Source organism: Hypanus sabinus, chromosome 29, assembly GCF_030144855.1.
Source record: "Hypanus sabinus isolate sHypSab1 chromosome 29, sHypSab1.hap1, whole genome shotgun sequence".
Lineage (NCBI taxonomy): Eukaryota > Metazoa > Chordata > Chondrichthyes > Myliobatiformes > Dasyatidae > Hypanus > Hypanus sabinus.
In genome coordinates, this window is record NC_082734.1 from 29288160 (window position 1) to 29306223 (window position 18064).

General features: G+C 43.7%; 1 protein-coding gene across 1 annotated transcript in view; it reads left to right on the top strand.

Annotated features, from left to right (window-relative positions):
- Window positions 1-9386, top strand: part of LOC132382800 (guanylate-binding protein 1-like) — a 34394-nt gene extending 25008 nt beyond the window's left edge. The window contains exons 6-11 of the mRNA XM_059953259.1: window positions 157-402; window positions 1948-2228; window positions 2800-3012; window positions 4297-4384; window positions 6522-6814; window positions 9372-9386. Coding sequence (XP_059809242.1) covers window positions 157-402; window positions 1948-2228; window positions 2800-3012; window positions 4297-4384; window positions 6522-6814; window positions 9372-9386 — 1136 coding nt within the window. The remainder of the gene's footprint in view (window positions 1-156; window positions 403-1947; window positions 2229-2799; window positions 3013-4296; window positions 4385-6521; window positions 6815-9371) is intronic.
- Window positions 9387-18064: the final 8678 nt, after the last annotated feature.

The following is an 18064-nucleotide window of genomic DNA, read 5'->3' on the forward strand; positions in this document are numbered from 1 at the left end:
TGATGTCCCTTCCACACATCCTGTCCCCTAACATCACATCTCTCAAACTACCTCCCCTCAGTTTCCTTCCAGTCTTTCCCCATTTCTTTCCACAGCCATGTTGGGAATGGGAGAACAGATCCAGTAAGGGTGATTCCTGGTTCTTTTTTTTTACAGGTGAGAGCACTGAGCAGGACAAGAAGTATAATGAACTCCGCAGGTGTATCCGCAATCATTTCCCCTCACGTTGCTGCTTTGCATTTCCCATTCCCACACATGGGAAAAAACTCAAGCAGCTCCAGGAGTTGGAGGACAAGGATCTGGATGAGGATTTTGTTATGGAGGGGCAGAACCTCATCAATTACATTCACACCCACAAGAAAGTCAAGAGAGTTCTTGGGGGTCAGCTGGTCACGGGCAGGAGTGAGTAACTGGGCAAAACGCATCACAAAATCTGCAGATGCTGGAAATCTAAAGCCACACACATAAAATGCTGGAGGAGGTCAGCAGGCCAGGCAATATCTATGGAAAAGAGTAAACAGTCGACATCTTGTTTCAAGACCTTTGAACGGGACTGGAAGTGAAGGGGAGATATCAGAATAAGAAGATGGGGGTGGGCAGGAAGACATACAAGGTGAAACTGGGAGAGGGAGAAGGCTGAAAAAGGAGATGGGAAGTTGATTGGTGAAAGAGATAATGGGCTGGAGAAGGGGGAATCTGATAGGAGTGGACTGGCATCCATGGTAGAAAGGGAAGCGATTGGAGCACCGGATAGAGGTGATAGGTAGGTGAGAAGAGAAGGTGTGAGAGAGAAACAAGAATGGGGAATGTTGAAAGAGATGGGGGTGGTGGTAATTACTTGAAGTTCAAGAAATTGATATTCATACCATCAGGTTGAGCACCTTCACTGCATCTGCCACAAAAAGTGAGATTTCTTGGTGGCTATCCCATTCCATTTCTAACATGTCAGTCCATGGCCTTCTTTACTGGCATGCTGAGGCCAGCTTATATCGTCTGTGTGGCCTCCAACCTAATGGCATGAACTTAAATTTCTCAAACTTCTTACATGCCCAACACCTCCCTCTGTTGTTCCTTCCCCTTTCCTTTCATCCATTTTCTATCAGATTCCCCATACTCCAGGCCTTTAGCTCTTTCACTAATCAAATTTACAGCTCTTTACTTCACCCCCACCTCCTCTCCCATTATCACCTATCACCTGCCACCTGGGATTTCTGTCTCCCCCTTCCCCCACCTTCTTATTTTGATATCTCCCCTTCCTTTCCAGTCCAGCTGCAGGGTCTCAGCCCAGAACACACGCCTGGCATGGGGATATACTACCGGAGTACATGGGAGTGTGGACAGTGAGATTGATTGGGAAGGGATTTGAATGCTATTGGACTTGAGTAAAATGGAAGTGAATGGGAAGGGATTGGAATCCTCTTGGAAGTGTATTAAATGTTAACAAGTTGGGATCCCATTAAAGTTGTTGACAATAGTAGAGAATAGGAAGGGGCTGAGATTCCATTGGAAGTGTGTACAATGGAAGTGAATGTGAAAATTTTTGGGGTCTCATTGTATGTGGGTACAATGGGAGTGAATGGGAAGAGGTTGGGATTCCATAGGGACTACAGATGATGGGAATAAGTGGGTTGGTATGGGATACCAGCATGGGTGTAGAGAGTCGGAGTGAATGGAAAGAGATGGAGTCCATTGTGAGTGAATGGGAAGTTGTGAGATCCCATTGGGAATATCAAGTGTGATATTGAATGGGACAGATTGTGAGTGTTGACTGTGGGATAGAATGTGAGAGGCGGGATCCCATTGAGACTATGAACAATGGGAAAGAACTGGAGGAAGGCAGTGGGTGGACATAAATGAGAATGGATTGGGTTAATTGGGATCTGAAGCATGAGGGTTGAGGTTGTGATCAAATCCCCAAGCACTAACCTCCAGAAATACACCACACAGGATTTGCTGAATTGACCAAGGCATACATGGGCATGATGGCGGATGGGGTTCTACCATGTGCTGAGAGATGTCTGGTTAAATTAGCGGTGGTGGAAAACCAAGCAGCAGTAGATGAAGCCCTGAAGTTCTATGATGATGAAATGAAAAAAATTTCAGAATCTGGCTGCCTTACTATGGACAAAGTCATAGAGTATAACAATATGAAGAGCAGAGAGGCATACAATATCTTCCACAAAAGATCTATGAACAACAGCAGTGACAAACACATCCAACAGTTGGAGGTGAGCTTCTAACATTCAGTGTACATTGTTACTACCTCATCTCCGAACACCATTCGCTGGACACAACCCATACAGACATAGACCAAGAGACAGAGAGCATAAGTATATGAGCAAACTCATAGAGAATTACAATATGAAGAGCAGTAGGCACTCAATATCTTCCACAAAAGATCTATGAACAACAACAGTGGCAAACACATCCAACAGCTGGTGAGCTTGTAATATTTACCAACTTGCAATGATTATCAACTGTCTCATCTCCGAACACCAGTTCCTGAACCCAACCCATACAGACTTAGTCTGAGAGACAGAGAGCATAGATATCATCCTGAACATGAGGGACTGAGGGACACCAGAGAGTACTATCCCTCCCTGAGTGAGATTGGTGAAGACATACCAGTTTGTATACCGAACACTTCTTGTCAGTGTAGAGATCTCTCTCTGAGAGAGAGCAACTCAGAGACACAGTCAGTGTGCAGATCTCCCCTGAGAGAGAGAGAGACTGAGAGACACTGGTCTGTGTACAATACTTGATATCCTACTTTACTGTTCATCTTTCCTTCAATTCCAGAAGACAATGCATTCCATTTACAAGTCTGTCATGGCCAAGATCAAGGAAACCTCACAAGAGCAATGTAAAGTACATCTAGCAAAAGAAATGTCATCAGTAAAACAGAACCTGGCATCTAGCTATTACCAGAGACCTGGTGGTTTCCAGAAGCTGAAAGTGGAACTTAATCAGGCCATTAAGAAATATGAAGAGAAGACCAAAGATGAAATGGAGGTGTGTCCAATATTATGGAGCGAGGCATCTACTTTTCAATTCTCATAGCTTTTCTTTCCTCTACCTTGTATGGATTCGAAAAACACCACCCACTCCCGTCTCCTTCCATGTCACCCAACAAATGTAATTTCCACTCTCTGTAACATCTGAAATGGGATTAAATAGGTGGAGTGAATTTGTGATCAGGAAATAAGTGTCAGTGGGCTGTAGTGGAATTTCAGTGGGTGGAATTTGTCAATGATGATGACAAGTGCTTGTGAAGCTGTGGGTAAAAAGCATTCAAAATGGGGCAGATGTCCATTGGATATGAGAGGGGATTGAGTGGTTGGAGAGGACGTAATGGGGCACAGTTTCCATGGGCTGTGGGAATTTCTTTCAACGCTGGTATTCAAGAGCCTTCCAATCTCTCCCTTCAGATATCTTCACTCTCTGCTTCCATTGTGTTTCAATGGGGAGAGTTCCAAAATCCAATCATGCATCACGAGAAAAATGCTTGGCTCATATTTCCATTGATCCGGCTACCTGTTTACTTCACTCAGTTTTGCGCTTTATGACCTTCTCCCCTACACTAATCATCCAGTCCATGACTCCTGGTCCTGGACTTTCCCACAGAAATGTCTAGTCAAAACCTGTTCTACCTCCTCTAATAAGATAATTTGTCCTTCCAGATATCAGTCCAGGAACCCATCTCTGAACCGCTTCCAGTATGTTAGTGTTAAAGGAGACCTATACTGTCCAGATTCCAGATGTAATATCAACAAAACCTAATATAACTGAAGCATTTCCCTTCCACATTTGTTACACACTCTAACTCTCCCACTTACTTGCACACAAACATTTTTGCAAATCTTGATCGAGGACACCCAGATCCTTCTACATCTCAGAACTTCACAAACGCTCCCATTTGGATAATATGCTTTTATTTACCTTCCTGCCATAATGGATATTTTGCATTGTCCCACATTGTGCTTGATTTGCCTGATCCTCGAACATACACAAGACCCATCTCTCTGCTCTTCGTCACTTCTGTGTGTCATTTTTAGAACTTATCCTTGTGTCATTTAAAAACATTTTCTCCCTTTATTCAAGGTCAAGGTATAAATTGTTTGTCGTCTCCAATTGTGGTCTTACCAAACACCTGTTGATTGGTAAGAGGAGTTCCCTAATTGTGTATCAATCCCCAGCACTAGATGTTGGATGGTGAGAGTCTGTCTCTGATCCCTTGTGGACTGGTGTGTTAGGAAAGAGTTGGACATGAATGATTGTATCTTCTCTTCTCTGTAGGGGTGTGCTGTCCTTGCCAGTTTCCTGGAAGAGGAAAAACCTCATCTAGACCAGGTACAAGAGATGGAGGAACAAATGCATTCCTCTGGTGAGAAAATAAACAAAGTACTCAAAATATTGAGGTCAGGGTGTGTCTGTATATTTAAAATTAACTCTGGCTGAAAACTAAAAATGTGAGACTCTCCTGCTGGGTACTTCACCATAGAGTTCATTAGAAGGACATAAGTCATAGTGAGATCAGGGAGGGGTGTGCTGATGTTCTTTGGACATGTTCACATGAAGAAAAATTTTGGTGTTGGTTCTCTCGAAGAACATAAACAGAAGACCAGAGTGGGGTGCCCAAGAGGAGAGGTAGATCTCAGGCTGGAGTACGGGTCATCAGTGAGGAGTGGGTAATCCATGTCAAAGAGATGTAGGCACAGAGACAACAGAAAGGCTTGGGATGTGATGCCATTGGAACTCGAGCATAGATACCAACTCATTAACCCTTTTTTGTGCACTGTTCATTTATTTTTGAAACGTATAGATGAAATGTCTTTGCCCTATACTGTACTTCTGTCACACAAAAACAAATTCACATCATCTATTGGTGATAATAAAGCTTATTCTGAACTCATTGAGGTGTAAGCACATGGAGAAGGAAAGGTCTTGGCTGAGGAAAGAACTCTCCGCTTCAGAGAGAGGAAGTTCAGACAGTTTATTGAAGACATGGCAGGAGGTGGGGTGGGGGTCAGGTGTAGGAGGAGGGTCTTCTGAGCAGAGAAGATTGAGAAGGAGGACAGAGATGAGAGGGGGACAGGGTCTTGTGGTAGTTGGGGTGTTGGTATCTATCGACAGTGAGAAGATGGACAAATGTGTGTCCTGTACGATGATTCCTCTCATCCTAGTTCTGCAATAAGACTCCACTGGCTACTGACTTCTAGGTTGGAAATGGCACAGCTCATGAGGTTGTTCATTGTTGACATTAAATATGTTTCTGTTGATTACATGTGTATTTGTAAAGGATAATCTGAGAAATATCTAAAATATAACTTTTTGGTACCAAAACAGGTTGACCAATGATTTCCTTCAAAGAATGAAATTTCCCTCCATCCGCTATTGATACTGACCTCACCTGCGTCTCTTTCATTTCTGGAATATCCACACTTACCCATCTTCCCACAGCTTTAACAGTGATAGAGTTCCTCTTGTCCTTACCCACCACCCCAGGAGTCTCTGCATCCAACACATCATCATCTTCAACTTTCACCATCTCTAAAGGGATCCTACCACTAAACATATCTTTACATCCCCTTCTCTTTGTTGTCTGCAGCGATCACTCCTTCCACTATTCACTTATCCATTCATCCCCATGCCCCCCCCAAATATCTCCCCTAAGTGTTTCCCTTGCCCATACACCTCCTCCATCACTTCCATTCAGGGCCCCAAACCATCCTGCCAGGTGAGACAGCACTACACCTGCAAATCTACTGGAGTTGTCCATTGTGTCTGGTGCTCCTGATGCGGTCTTTACATTGATGACTCCCACCATAAGTTGGGGGACCACTTTGCCGATCACCTCTGCACCTTCTGCCACATAGAGGACTTTCCAATAGCCAAACATTTTAATTCTAATTCCCATTCCAGTTCCGACATGTTGGTCCATGGCCTCCTATTGTGCCAAGAAGAGGCCACCCTCAGGGGTGGAGGAACAACACTTTGTCTTCCATTTGGTAAGCCTCCAATCTGGTGGCATGAATATTGATTTCTCCTTCTGATAAACAAATTTCCACCTACTCCTTCCTCTTTCCCCCACTCTGACCTTTTACTTCTTCTCACCAGCCTATTACTACCCCCTGGGTTCCCTACACCTTCCCTTTCTCCTATAGTCCACTCTCCTCTCATATCAGATTACTTCCTCTCCAGCCCTTGACCTATCCAACGCACCTAGATATACCTATCACCTTCCAGGTAGTACCTTTTCCTTCCCCCCACCTTTTTTATTCTGGCATCTTCCCCATTCCTTCTCAGTCCTGAAATAGGGACTCTAGTGAAACATTTATGTCTATTCATTTCCAGAGATGCTGCCTGACTGGCTGAGTTCCTCCAGCATTTTATGTGTGTTTCTTTAATTGAACAGTGAGTGAAACTCCTTTTCAATGTCTTGTCACACACACCTGGAGATGTGACCCCCTTCATCACTCTCTGCACAGACTAACCAATATATCTTCTGCTATTTTTGTCAGTTTTGGAAGAGCAGCTCTCAAGGCTGAAAGAGGAGATGGAGATGATGGAGCAGAAGAGGAAGGCTGCTGAGGAATGCAGGAATAAGGAGATCAAGGAGCAGATCAGGAAAAGCTTTGAGGAGGGTAAAATGTGCCATGTGGCGGAGCTGAAGGAAGCCATGGAGCATATGAGGAGTGAAATGGAAAAATACAGAGTCGAGGGCAGGGAGGAGGATGCAGAAAGGGCTCAGCAGATGTATAAGTACCTGGAGAAGAAACATGAAGAGGCAACAAAATGGAGTTTCATGAAATTCGTAATGAAGTCTGCCACTGTGATTTTTCCTGCACTGCTAACTATGGTGGGCTTTGTAAAATACAAATGATTCAAAGCAGGAAAGTAGTCACAAAAGAAATGTGTCCACAGCGCCAACCCTGTAACATCCCTAACAGCTTCCACATCACCCTACCCAAGTCTGTCAATGAACTGGACACCAAATATTGTCCACCCCACACATTCCACATCGAATCCACAGCTGGTTATCAGGAGCATGCACACTGGAACATTTAAAGAGGAGTCAGGAATTTTCCCCTAGTTTATCCACAGATTCCAGCTGGTTAATCTCAGAACCCCAGGAATGTGAATGAGATCATCATTTCCCCATTACCCAGTGTAATATGTCCCACTCACTCAATCCTCTCACATAGCCCATGGACACTCTCCCCCATCACTGACTTTCCCCACCCCTACAATGGATGCTCTCCCCAATCACTCTCCCACCATCCACTGAACAGACCCCCATATCTCACAGACACTCTCTCCAATTACCTACCCCACAAAGCCCTTTGTATGATGAATGTCTGGTCTCCCTCATCACAAACCCCACCCACCAACTCATTGAATCCCCTCTCACAATTGATAGACACTTTCTCCACATACTGAATCCACTCTACAAGCTCACAGACTGTCTTTCCCATCACCAACTCCCACACCTACTGAATCCCATCCCGCAGCCCATAGGCCCACTTCCCAATTTCTAATTGTCTCCACCCACTAAATCCCCTCCCACAGTCCATGGACATTCTCTTCCATCACTCCTTCCACCCACCCACTGAATCCTGTTTTGTATTCGATACACTGCATGAGAAACAAGCCTCACAATAATTTTGCCTGATAACTTTTCTTGATTAATCATTAGTTCAAACTTGTCAATGCTTTAGCATGTAGTTTCAAACAATTCTTGTTACTTCTTAGTCTCAAAACCTCTACTTGTGTTCATACATTACCTGCTCCAGGTTAACAGTTTTAGATTTCAATGCAGTGAGTTCTTCTCCAAGTTAGGGTTGTGGACATTTCTTCAGCAGCTGTTGGACTTCAGCGCATTAGGGTTTGTTAAATTCTAATCAGGCATACAACATTCCTTTCAAGCAATTACTCCCAGAAATTGATAACCATTCAGACTTATTAACTTGTTATTTGTCAGCTTGCTTTGTTATCCATTCTTTCCCTTCAGCTGGCTAGTAGTGTGCTCCTTGGGCCTTGGTTATATCCTGGAAGCATTCCTGTTCCTTTTTATTGAAGGGTATTGGTCATAAAGGCACACCCCACCTGTATGTGCATGAATCTCCATACACACCCAGCAACTTGACATATTGGTTCAGGTAGCATCATCATTAGCTAAGCCTAAATTATTATTATTATAAGTGCAGGCAACTAAGCACTCCATCATTAAATGTGTTAGATAAAACTGTTTTAACCAAAGTGTAGTACCTGTGAGTGATTTTGTGGACATTGGAAATGTATGCTTTCTTTCCCTTGGAAACACTACTTTCGATTCAGTTCACATTTTGTTATGCAACTGGATGTACGATACCTTCACAGGCTTCAGTGCCACTATCAAATACATCCTTGCATAGTAATCAGACTGTGGAATGCATAAAATAAAGTTGCTTACAATAAGCTACCACATAACATTTTTGAGGAATACAGCAACATATGCTTTTTGCCCTGGTAGAACTCATTCAGCTTTGTTAAATACAAGAGATTCTGCAGATTCTGGAAATCTACAGGAGCACAAATATAATGCTGGAAGAACTCAGCAGGTCAGGCTGCATCTATGGAAATAAATAAACAGTTGATGTTTCAGAACAAGACCTATGTATTTAATTGGGAAAGGGCAAGTCAATTAGCAATGGGAGTAACACGGGAGCCTAGATAGGGAGCAGGACTTCTCAGAAAAGTGCACAGCAGAAATGTGGACATTTAGGGAACTCTTGCATAGCCTTCTAGATAGGTCTGTCCCATAAATTAAGACCTTTCTATAAAGTCACTCCTCGTTCTCCTACATTCCAAGAATAAAGACTTTGCCTGACCAAGCCCTCCTTATAAATAGCAGCAACCTCACCCTCTCTGCATTCTTTACAATTTAACCATGCCATTCTAAAACAGGGTGTCAAAACTGTAAATAGTACTTCAAATATGGAATTTGGTCAATATCTTTCTAATACTTCCCTATCTTCTTACTTTTCAAAATATTCTTCAAAAGTTGTAGTTGTACCTGCTTCAATCATCTGGTGGTACTTTCCAAAAATGCTTCTTTCTCTATGTGAATAAATTGCCCTTCAGGTCCCATTTATATCTTTCACCTTAAACCTGTGTCCTTCAGGTTTTAGTTCCTCTTCCCTGGGAAAATAACCATGGCCATACACCTTATCTATACTCTTGATTTTATACAAAGTCTTTTGTGTTCTTAGGAATAACTTCCTAGCCTACACAGCCTCTCCCCATAACTCAGACTCTTGAGCCCTGGCAGCATTCTCATAAACCTCTTTGCTCTGTTTCTGGTTTAATGACGTCTTTTTATTCTGTAACAGAACGACCGAAACTGAACACTGGTGTCTAGTTCAGTGGCAACATACCCCATTAAATTCTATATTAAATGACCTGACTAATGAATAACAGCCAGCCAGTAGTGTAGTGGCATCTGCACCAAACTTCGAGGCGAGTGGTCCCAGGTTTGAATCCAGCCGGCTCCTTGTACGCTTGTACGCTCAGTGAACTATATACCTGTGTTCCAGGTCCCTATATTCTACAACACTCTCCAGAGTTCTACTGTTCACTGTGAAAGTCATACCCTGTTTTGATTTCCCAAAATGCAACACTTCACACTTATCCAAGTTGAAAGCCATTTGTCATTGTTGGACCCACTTATCCCAGCTGCTCAAGATGTCATTGTAATTTTTGATAACCCTTCTCACTCTCTACGATATTACCTATTTTACTGTCATCCACGAACTTACTGATTGTGCCTTGGACGTTATGTGAATAATGAACTATGAAGGCGCCAGCACCAATCTCTGAGGAAGATCACTACTGACAGGTCTCTAGTAGGAGAGACAATCTTTGACCACTGAGCCAATTACGAAGTCAATTGGCAGACTCTCTCTGAATTATATGCATTCAAACCTTCCGGACCAGCTTGACACGCGGGAGCTTGTCAAAGGCTGTGCTAAAGAGAATGTGGGCAATGTTAATTGACCATGACGCAAAGCCCTCTCCATATCCCCATTTTGCCAGTCCCAAAACCCAGCAGGCCGGATGAATGGCGGTTTATGCAATATTTGCGGGCTGTCAACCGCTAGTACAGCCCATTTTCCCTGTTGTACCGGACCCAAATTTCATCTTGAATCTCGATGGTACACTGCGATTTAACTCTGCTCTGCCATCTTCTCGGTCCCTCTGCACATTACCTGTTCGCCTTTACCTAAAATGGGCTCAATATAACTGGTCGAAGTTGCCTCAGGGTTATACTGAGAGCGCATCAGTATTTGCAGCTGCAGTACAAGGCGATTTGAACACGTTACTGTTGCCAGACACTAGAGTAATTTTACAATATGCTGATGATCTGCCGCTGGCTTCCAAGACGCTGGCGGATTACCAGGAAGAGTGTAGAATTGTTAAACCACCTAGCAAACCATAAACACCGAATCTCATTGTCTAAGTTACGGTTCTGACAAACAGCTGTTAAATACTTGGATGATGTTCTGCAGTAAGACGCTAGAGTACTTGGTCCGGAACGTATATCCGCAATCGTATACTCTCCCAGACCAGAACAATTAAAAAAAACGGATGCTTGCATTTCTCCGAATGACAAATTACTATCGACGGTGTTCCTGAATACAGAATCTATGATGCTGTGGATGCGCTGTCTCAAATTCAATGGAGTTCGGAAATGGAACAAGCATATGAGACTCTGAAAGAGAAACTGCCACACGCACCAGCCCTGGGCATTCCTGACTACCCTACATCCTTCCAGTTATATACTAATGAAAAGGCATTTGCAAGCACCGTGACTCCGGACCCACGGTGGCTTGAACAGCCCGGTCGCATCAATTGCCACCCGTGGTCCGTGGACTGCCTGGCTGCCTCCGAGATGTGGCGGCAGCAGCAGTGATGGTTGAAAAGGCGACGCCTGTAATATTGGACCATTCCTGCACAGTGTTGATTCCTCATGCAGTAATGCTACACCTCAGTTCAGCAGCTACGCCGCAACACTTCCCAGCGGCATGGCGACCAAGGCATGAGAGCTTGCTATTACCAAAGCCAATTTTGATTTTTTTTAAAAAGGCAACTGCTCTTAATCCGCCTCGCTTGTTCGCGTTCATAGTGGCGCCGAACGACATGACTGTGTATTAACCGTGGAAGCCACTACCTTCCCTCGTCCTGATTTGAGTTCTACTTCCTTTAGATAACCCAGATCGGTTTCTTTTTACTGATGGTTCATCACGTGAACCTAATGATTTTGGAATCGAAATGGCATGAGTCGCTCCGACCAGGTGACAAAGGGTAATGTTGAGCAGATGTGCCCGCTAAACACGCCGCCCTTTCTGGGGAGGCCAGAGGCATCTCGGTGAATTTACGACAGTCTACAGCCAGACTCTTGACCTCCTCACTGGTTGCTCAGCAGGCGGCGAGGCAGAGGAACACCGCACCAGTAATACTGGTGAATTATGGTTGCACCCTGATGACCATGCTGTTTCCTCTATGCCTTGAAGACTGGTACACGGTTAAAAACATGTAGGAAAAAGAGAAGTAACTCACTAAATACGACAACAGTGGTCTGGACCAGGGTTAACAGTAGCAGAACAAATGGTCAGAACTTGTGAGATTTGCCAAAGAAATAATCGGAAGATGTCCCCTGCTAAATCTGATGATCTGCACGCCTCAGAGGCACCGTTAATGAACCTGCAGACTTATACATAGTGGAGGATATAAGTATCTGTTAGTAATATTGGACATGTTTTCTAAATGGGTAGAGGCTTTTCCCATAGGAAAATATGACACTAGGGCAGTATCCAGATTATTGGTGAAGGAGATTATTCCCCAACTTGGGATTCAAAGTAAATTTAATAGTGACATAGCAAAGCACATTACGGGGAAATTAACTAAAGTATCGGGACAAGCTCTGGGATTCTCCTGGAGTGGCAGTGCCCTACCAACCAGTTATCGGAAACAGTGAAAAGGATGAATGGAGCACTGTAAAACACTCTGGCCAAAGGTGGGATTGAAATGGCCTGAGGCGCTGCCGATTGCTCCGTGTACTTTAAGAAATCATGTTCACAGGTCCACTAAATTGACCCCTTTTGAAGTATTGACGGGAAGACCTCTCCCCACGGGTTCTAATCCCCCTTTGACAAGTGCTCCAACAGCGCAGATACGCACAGATGAGAAACCCCTAGACATAGTAAAATAGTATATATATATATATATTGTGGCGAGAATTTGGTCCATAATGACAGGCGAGGAAACTCGTTGAATTCAACAAGCATTTTATTGTGATAAATAGAAAACAGACCGGACACCATGACCCGGAGAATGAACCCGACCAGTTGCATACAGACGGGGGGAGGTGACCATTGCACACCCCATTTACAGTTAGGGTGACCCACAAATAACAAGGTGAATAACTGTATAACCCAAGCTAAAATGTAACAATAAAGGAGCTGGAATTTCCCACCATAATCCCACAAAAGCATTCTAACACGAACAATAAATCGCATTGATCATCAGAAACAATCATTGGTCAACAATATACTGAAATAGCCTGAGGCGCTGTCGATAATAGAGACAGAGCAATTGCTAGATAACGACTTCTGAGCAGGTGGTTACATCCGGAGTGCAGAATTCGGGGAGTAGATGGGTGAACACGGAGAGAGGTAAAGAGAGAAGGAAGTCAGTGCAGGGTCCCCGTGTGGACATTCCCTTCAGCAATAGTTATACCCATTTGGATACTGCTGATGGGAATGACCTTTCTGGGCAAGCCAGCAGCAGCCAGACCAATAGCATTGTACTCGGTTCAGAGGCTCAGAAGGGTAGGGTGAAGTCAGGCAGAGCAATAGTCATAGGGGACTCGATAGTTAGGGGGACAGACAGGATATTCTGCGGCAGCAAACGAAACGCCAGGATAGTGCATTGTCTCGCGGGTGCTAGGGTCCCAGGTGTCTCAGAGTGGTTGCAGAATATTCTTGAAGAGAGGGTGAGCAGCCGGGGGTCGTGGTACATGTTGGTATCAGTGACATAGGCAGGAGAGGGTTAGAGGTCCTGCGCAGTAAGTTTAGGGAGTTAGGAAGGAGGCTGAAGAGCAGGGCCTTCAAGATGGTAATCCCCGGATTTCTCCCGGTGCCACGATCTAGTGAAGCTCACAACAGAAAGATGGCGCAGATGAATGAATGGCTGAGGAGGTGGTGCAGGGGCAGGGTTTCCAGCTCGTAGATCATTAGAACATTTTTCTGGATAAGGGGTGACCTGTACAAGTGGGATGGGTACTGGAGGGGAGCCAATATCCTGGGAGGGAGGTTTGCTAATGCTATTTGCAACGAAGTGAAGAGGTTGGTGCACAAGTAGAAACCCCTTGTAGTGAGTTTGTGAGGAAGGATAAGCAGAAGATAAAGCAAAGATGCACTCAGCCAAATGGTTTGAGATGTGTCTATTTTAATGCCAGGGGTATCATAAGCAAGGCAGATGAAAAGGTAAATAGATCAATATGCAGAACTATCATGTTGTGGCTATTACAGGGACTTGGATTGTCATAGTTCTGGTTGGCTGTTCCCTTTTAAAGCCCTTTACTCCCTGGTTCTGCCCTAATTACAGTCATTAGATTTCCATTTGCTGCTAGTTTACTCTTCTTTGTGGTGGCGTGCTGGGGAGGCAGCATTAAGAAGAGGGACGCCTCACATCTTAATAAGCTGGTAAGAAAGGTGGGCTCTGTCGTGGGCACAGAACTGGAGAGTATGACATCGGTGGCAGAGCGGAGGGTGCTGAGTAGGCTACGGTCAATCATGGAAAACCCTGAACATCCTCTGTACAGCACCATCCAGAGACAGAGAAGCAGCTTCAGTGGCAGGTTGCTGTCAATGCAATGCTCCTCAGACAGGATGACGAGATCATTACTCCCCAACGCCATTTGGCTCTACAATTCAACCACCAGGGGCAAGACATGTTAAAGTGCCGGGGTTAGGACTGAGCTTAAGTTACCACTCAATGCACTTTAGTAAACTATTTAAGAACTTTTTAAAAGCTATTTATTAATGCTTTTTGGGAGGGTGATTTTAGATGCATATCATATTTATACTGAGTTAAATACTGTATGTAATTAGTTTTGCTACAATAAGTGTATGGGACACTGGAAAAATGTTGAATTTCCCCTTGGGGATGAATAAAGTATCTATCTATCTATCTATCTATCTATCTTAATTACAGTACACCTGGTTTTAATCAGAGACTGTGAAATAAGTACAATGGCGTCACTATCACAGGTTGCCAGTTTGTTGGTCTATTCTCATGTGATACTTCATTTCCTTGTCCGATTAGAACCATTAGTTCTAAATTCAGCTCCATTTTCAAGATAGTCCCTGTAAATACTATCTCCTTGTCAAGATTCCTCCAGTTTGCTGTTCTACGTTCACGTCTACGCCAGCCTCCCCAACTCAGCTGACATGCCGGTGTCCTGCACTTGGGTTCTCCTCAGTCACCTCGTGCAACATGGATGTCTCAGGGGCAGCAACGGCTGCTGAGTATGCCGGGCTTCAGATGTTTCAGAAAGGACAGGGAGTGAGGTAAAAGAGGTGGGGGAGTGGCACTGCTAATCAGGGAGAGTATCATGGCTGCAGAAAAGGAGGATGTCATGGAGGGATTGCCTACTGAGTCATTGTGGGTGGAATTCAGAAACTGGAAGGGGGCAATAAGTGTTTTTGATAGATCCCCCAATAGTAACAGAGACATCGAGGAGCAGATAAGGAGGCAGATTCTGGAAGGGTGCAATAATAATAGGGTTGTTGTGATGGGTGATTTTAACTTTTTTAATATTGACAGGCATCTCCTTAGAGCAAGAGTTTAGATGGGGTGGAGTTTGTTAGGTGTGTTCAGGAAGGTTTCTTGATGCAATATGTAGATAAACCAACTAGATGAGAGGCTGCACTTGATCTGGTATTGGGAAATGAACCTGGTCAGGTGTCAGATCTCTTGCTGGAGGAGGATTTTGGAGGGAGTGATCACAATTCTATCTCATTTAGCATAGCACTGGAGAAGGAATTTGGGAAAACATTTAATTGGGGTAGGAGGAAATATGATGCTATTAGGCAGAAACTTGGTATCATAAATTAGGAGCAGATGCTCTCAGAGAAATGCACAACAGAAATGTGACAAATGTTCAGGAAACATCTACTTGGTAGTTTGCGTAAGTATGTTCCATTGAGGCACGGGAAGGATGGTAGGGTGAAAGAACCATGGTGTACAAAGGACACAAAATCTAGTTAAAAAGAAAAGAAAAGCTTATGAAAGGTTCAAGAAACTAGGTACTGCTAGAGTTCTAGAAAATATCAAGGGTATCAGGAAGGAGCTCAAGAATTAAATTGGGAAAGTTAGAAGGGGCCATGAGAAGGCCTTGGTGAACAGGATCAAGGAAAACCCTAAGGCATACTAGAAGTATGTGAAGAACAAGAGGATGAGCCATGTGAGAATAGGACCAATCAGGAGCAATGGGGAAAATAGGCATGGAGCCAGAGGAGTTAGAGGAGGTATTTAATGAATACTTTGCTTCATTATTCACCAGTGAAAAGGACCTTGGCAGTTGTGGGGATGACTTACAATGGACTGAAATGCATGAGTGTATAGACATTAAGAAAGAGGATGTGCTGGAGCTTTTGGAAGGTATTAAATTAGATAAATTGCTAGGTCCATATGAGATATACCCCAGGCTACTGTGGGAAGTGAGGGAGGAGATCGCTGAACCTCTGGCAATGATCTTTGCATCATCAATAGGGACGGGAAAATACCAGAGGATTGGAAGTTTGCTAATGTTGTTCCCTTGTTCAAGAAAGGAGTAGAGATAACCCAGAAATTTGTAGAAATTATAGACCAGTGAGTCTTACTTCAGTGCTGGGCAAGTTGTTGGAGAAGGTCCTGAGAAGCAAGATTTATGAAGAGACATATCTGATTAGGGATAGTCAGCATGGCTTTGTCAAGGATAAGTCATGCCTTATGAACTGAGCTGAATTGAATTATTTGAGGATGTAACAAAACACATTGATGAAGATAGAGCAGTGGATGTAATGCATATGGATTTCAGTAAGGCATTTGATAAGGTTCCCACGCAAGGCTCATTCAGAACATACTAAGGCATGCAATCCAAGGAGACCTTGCTTTGTGGATCTAGAAGTGGTTTGCCCACAGAAGACAAAAGGTGGTTTTAGATGGTTCATACTCTGCATGGGGGGCAGTGATCAGTGGTGTTCTGCAGGGATCTGCTCTGGGACCCCTCTTCTTTGTAATTTATATCAATGACCTGGATGAGGAAGTAGAATGGTAGGTTAGTAAGTTTGCTGTTGACACAGGGGTTTGTTGTTGGGGTGTTGTGAATAATCTGGAAGGTTGTCAGAGGTTATAGCATGCCACATATAGGATGTGGAAATGGGCTCAGAAGTGACAGACAGAGTTCAACCTAGATAAGTGTGAGCTTGTTCATTTTGGTAGATGAAATTTGAAGACAGAATATAATATTATTGGTAAGACTCTTGGCAGTGTGGAGGATCAGTGAGATCTCGGAGTTCTTATCCACAGGACACTAAAAGCTGCTGTGCAAGTTGACAGTGTTTATAAGAAGGCATATGGTGTGTTGTCCTTCAACTGTGGGACTGAGTTCAAAATCCAAGAACTAATGTTTCAGCTCTATAGGACTCTGGTCAGACCCCACTTGGGAGTACTGCGCTCAGTCCTTGTCACCTCACTACAGGAAGGATGTAGAAACTATAGAAAGGGTGCAGAGGAGATTTACAAGAATGTTGTCTGGATTGGCAAGCATGTCTTATGAGAATAGGTTGAGTGAACTTGGCCTTTTCTCCTTGGAGCAATGGAGGATGAGAGGTGAACTGATAGAGGTGTGTAAGATGATGAGAGGCACTGGTTGTGTGGATAGTCAGAGGCTTTATCCAAGGGCTGAAATGGCTAGTGCGAGCGGGCAGAGTTTCAAGTCACTTGGAAGTAGGTATAGAGGAGCTGTCAGGGGTAAGGTTTTTACGCAAAGAAAGGTCAATGCATGGAATGGGCTGCCAGTGACAGTGGTGGAGGCAGATATAATAGGGTCTTTTAAGAGACTCCTGGATAGGTACATGGAGAAAAATACAGGGCTATGGGTAACCCGAGGTAATTTCTAAAGTAAATACTGTACATGTTCAGCACAACATTATGAGCCAAAGGGCCTGTATTATGCTGTAGGTTTTCTATGTTCTATGAATTGTGGAAATACCAAAGGCTGTGGGACAATACAGACTGGCTTTTGGCTGGTGTCTCTCACCTTTTGTGGAATATCAAAAATTACATAGGATTAATGTATAAAAAAAGGCTGTGACTATTGCTCTTTGGAAGACTGGCAATCACACTGTTGGTGAGCCACATCCTCCCTTATTCATGAATAAGTGTATTCACTAGCTTCTTCAAAGTACATGTCCAATTTACTTGTGACCAACTTTGACTGTAACTCCTTTGCAAATTTTTCCCTAACATGGGTGGTGGAGGATTTGGGGGTAGATGTTCTTGTGGCATTTTTTGTTGTGTGATGGGGTCTGGGGGTTTGATATTCTTGCTGTGTTTATGTGGACGAGAGGGATATGAAAGCCAATGTTCTTGTTGCATTTTATATGAGGGGAGGGAGGTTTGGATGTCAATGTTCATATTGTGTTTCCATCAGATTTGTGCAGGGGAGAGGGACTTGGGGCTGATGTTCTTCTTGTGCTTCATACGACAGGAGGGGGTTTGGGATTTTGATGATCAGGTTGCTGTTCTTGTTTTGTTTGGGGGGAAGCTGGCTGATTTTCACTGAACTGACTTCTAAGGTTTATCTTTGTTTTGTGTCTATCTGGAGAAGAGGAATCTCAGAATTCTATACTGCAGAGATAAATAAACGAACCTTTGAAACAATAATCTTTATTCTTATCTACAAAGATCTGGGTTATAATTCACATATCTTGATTCTTGTTCTTGCAGTTATATTTATTTGGCTAATTGGAAAGAT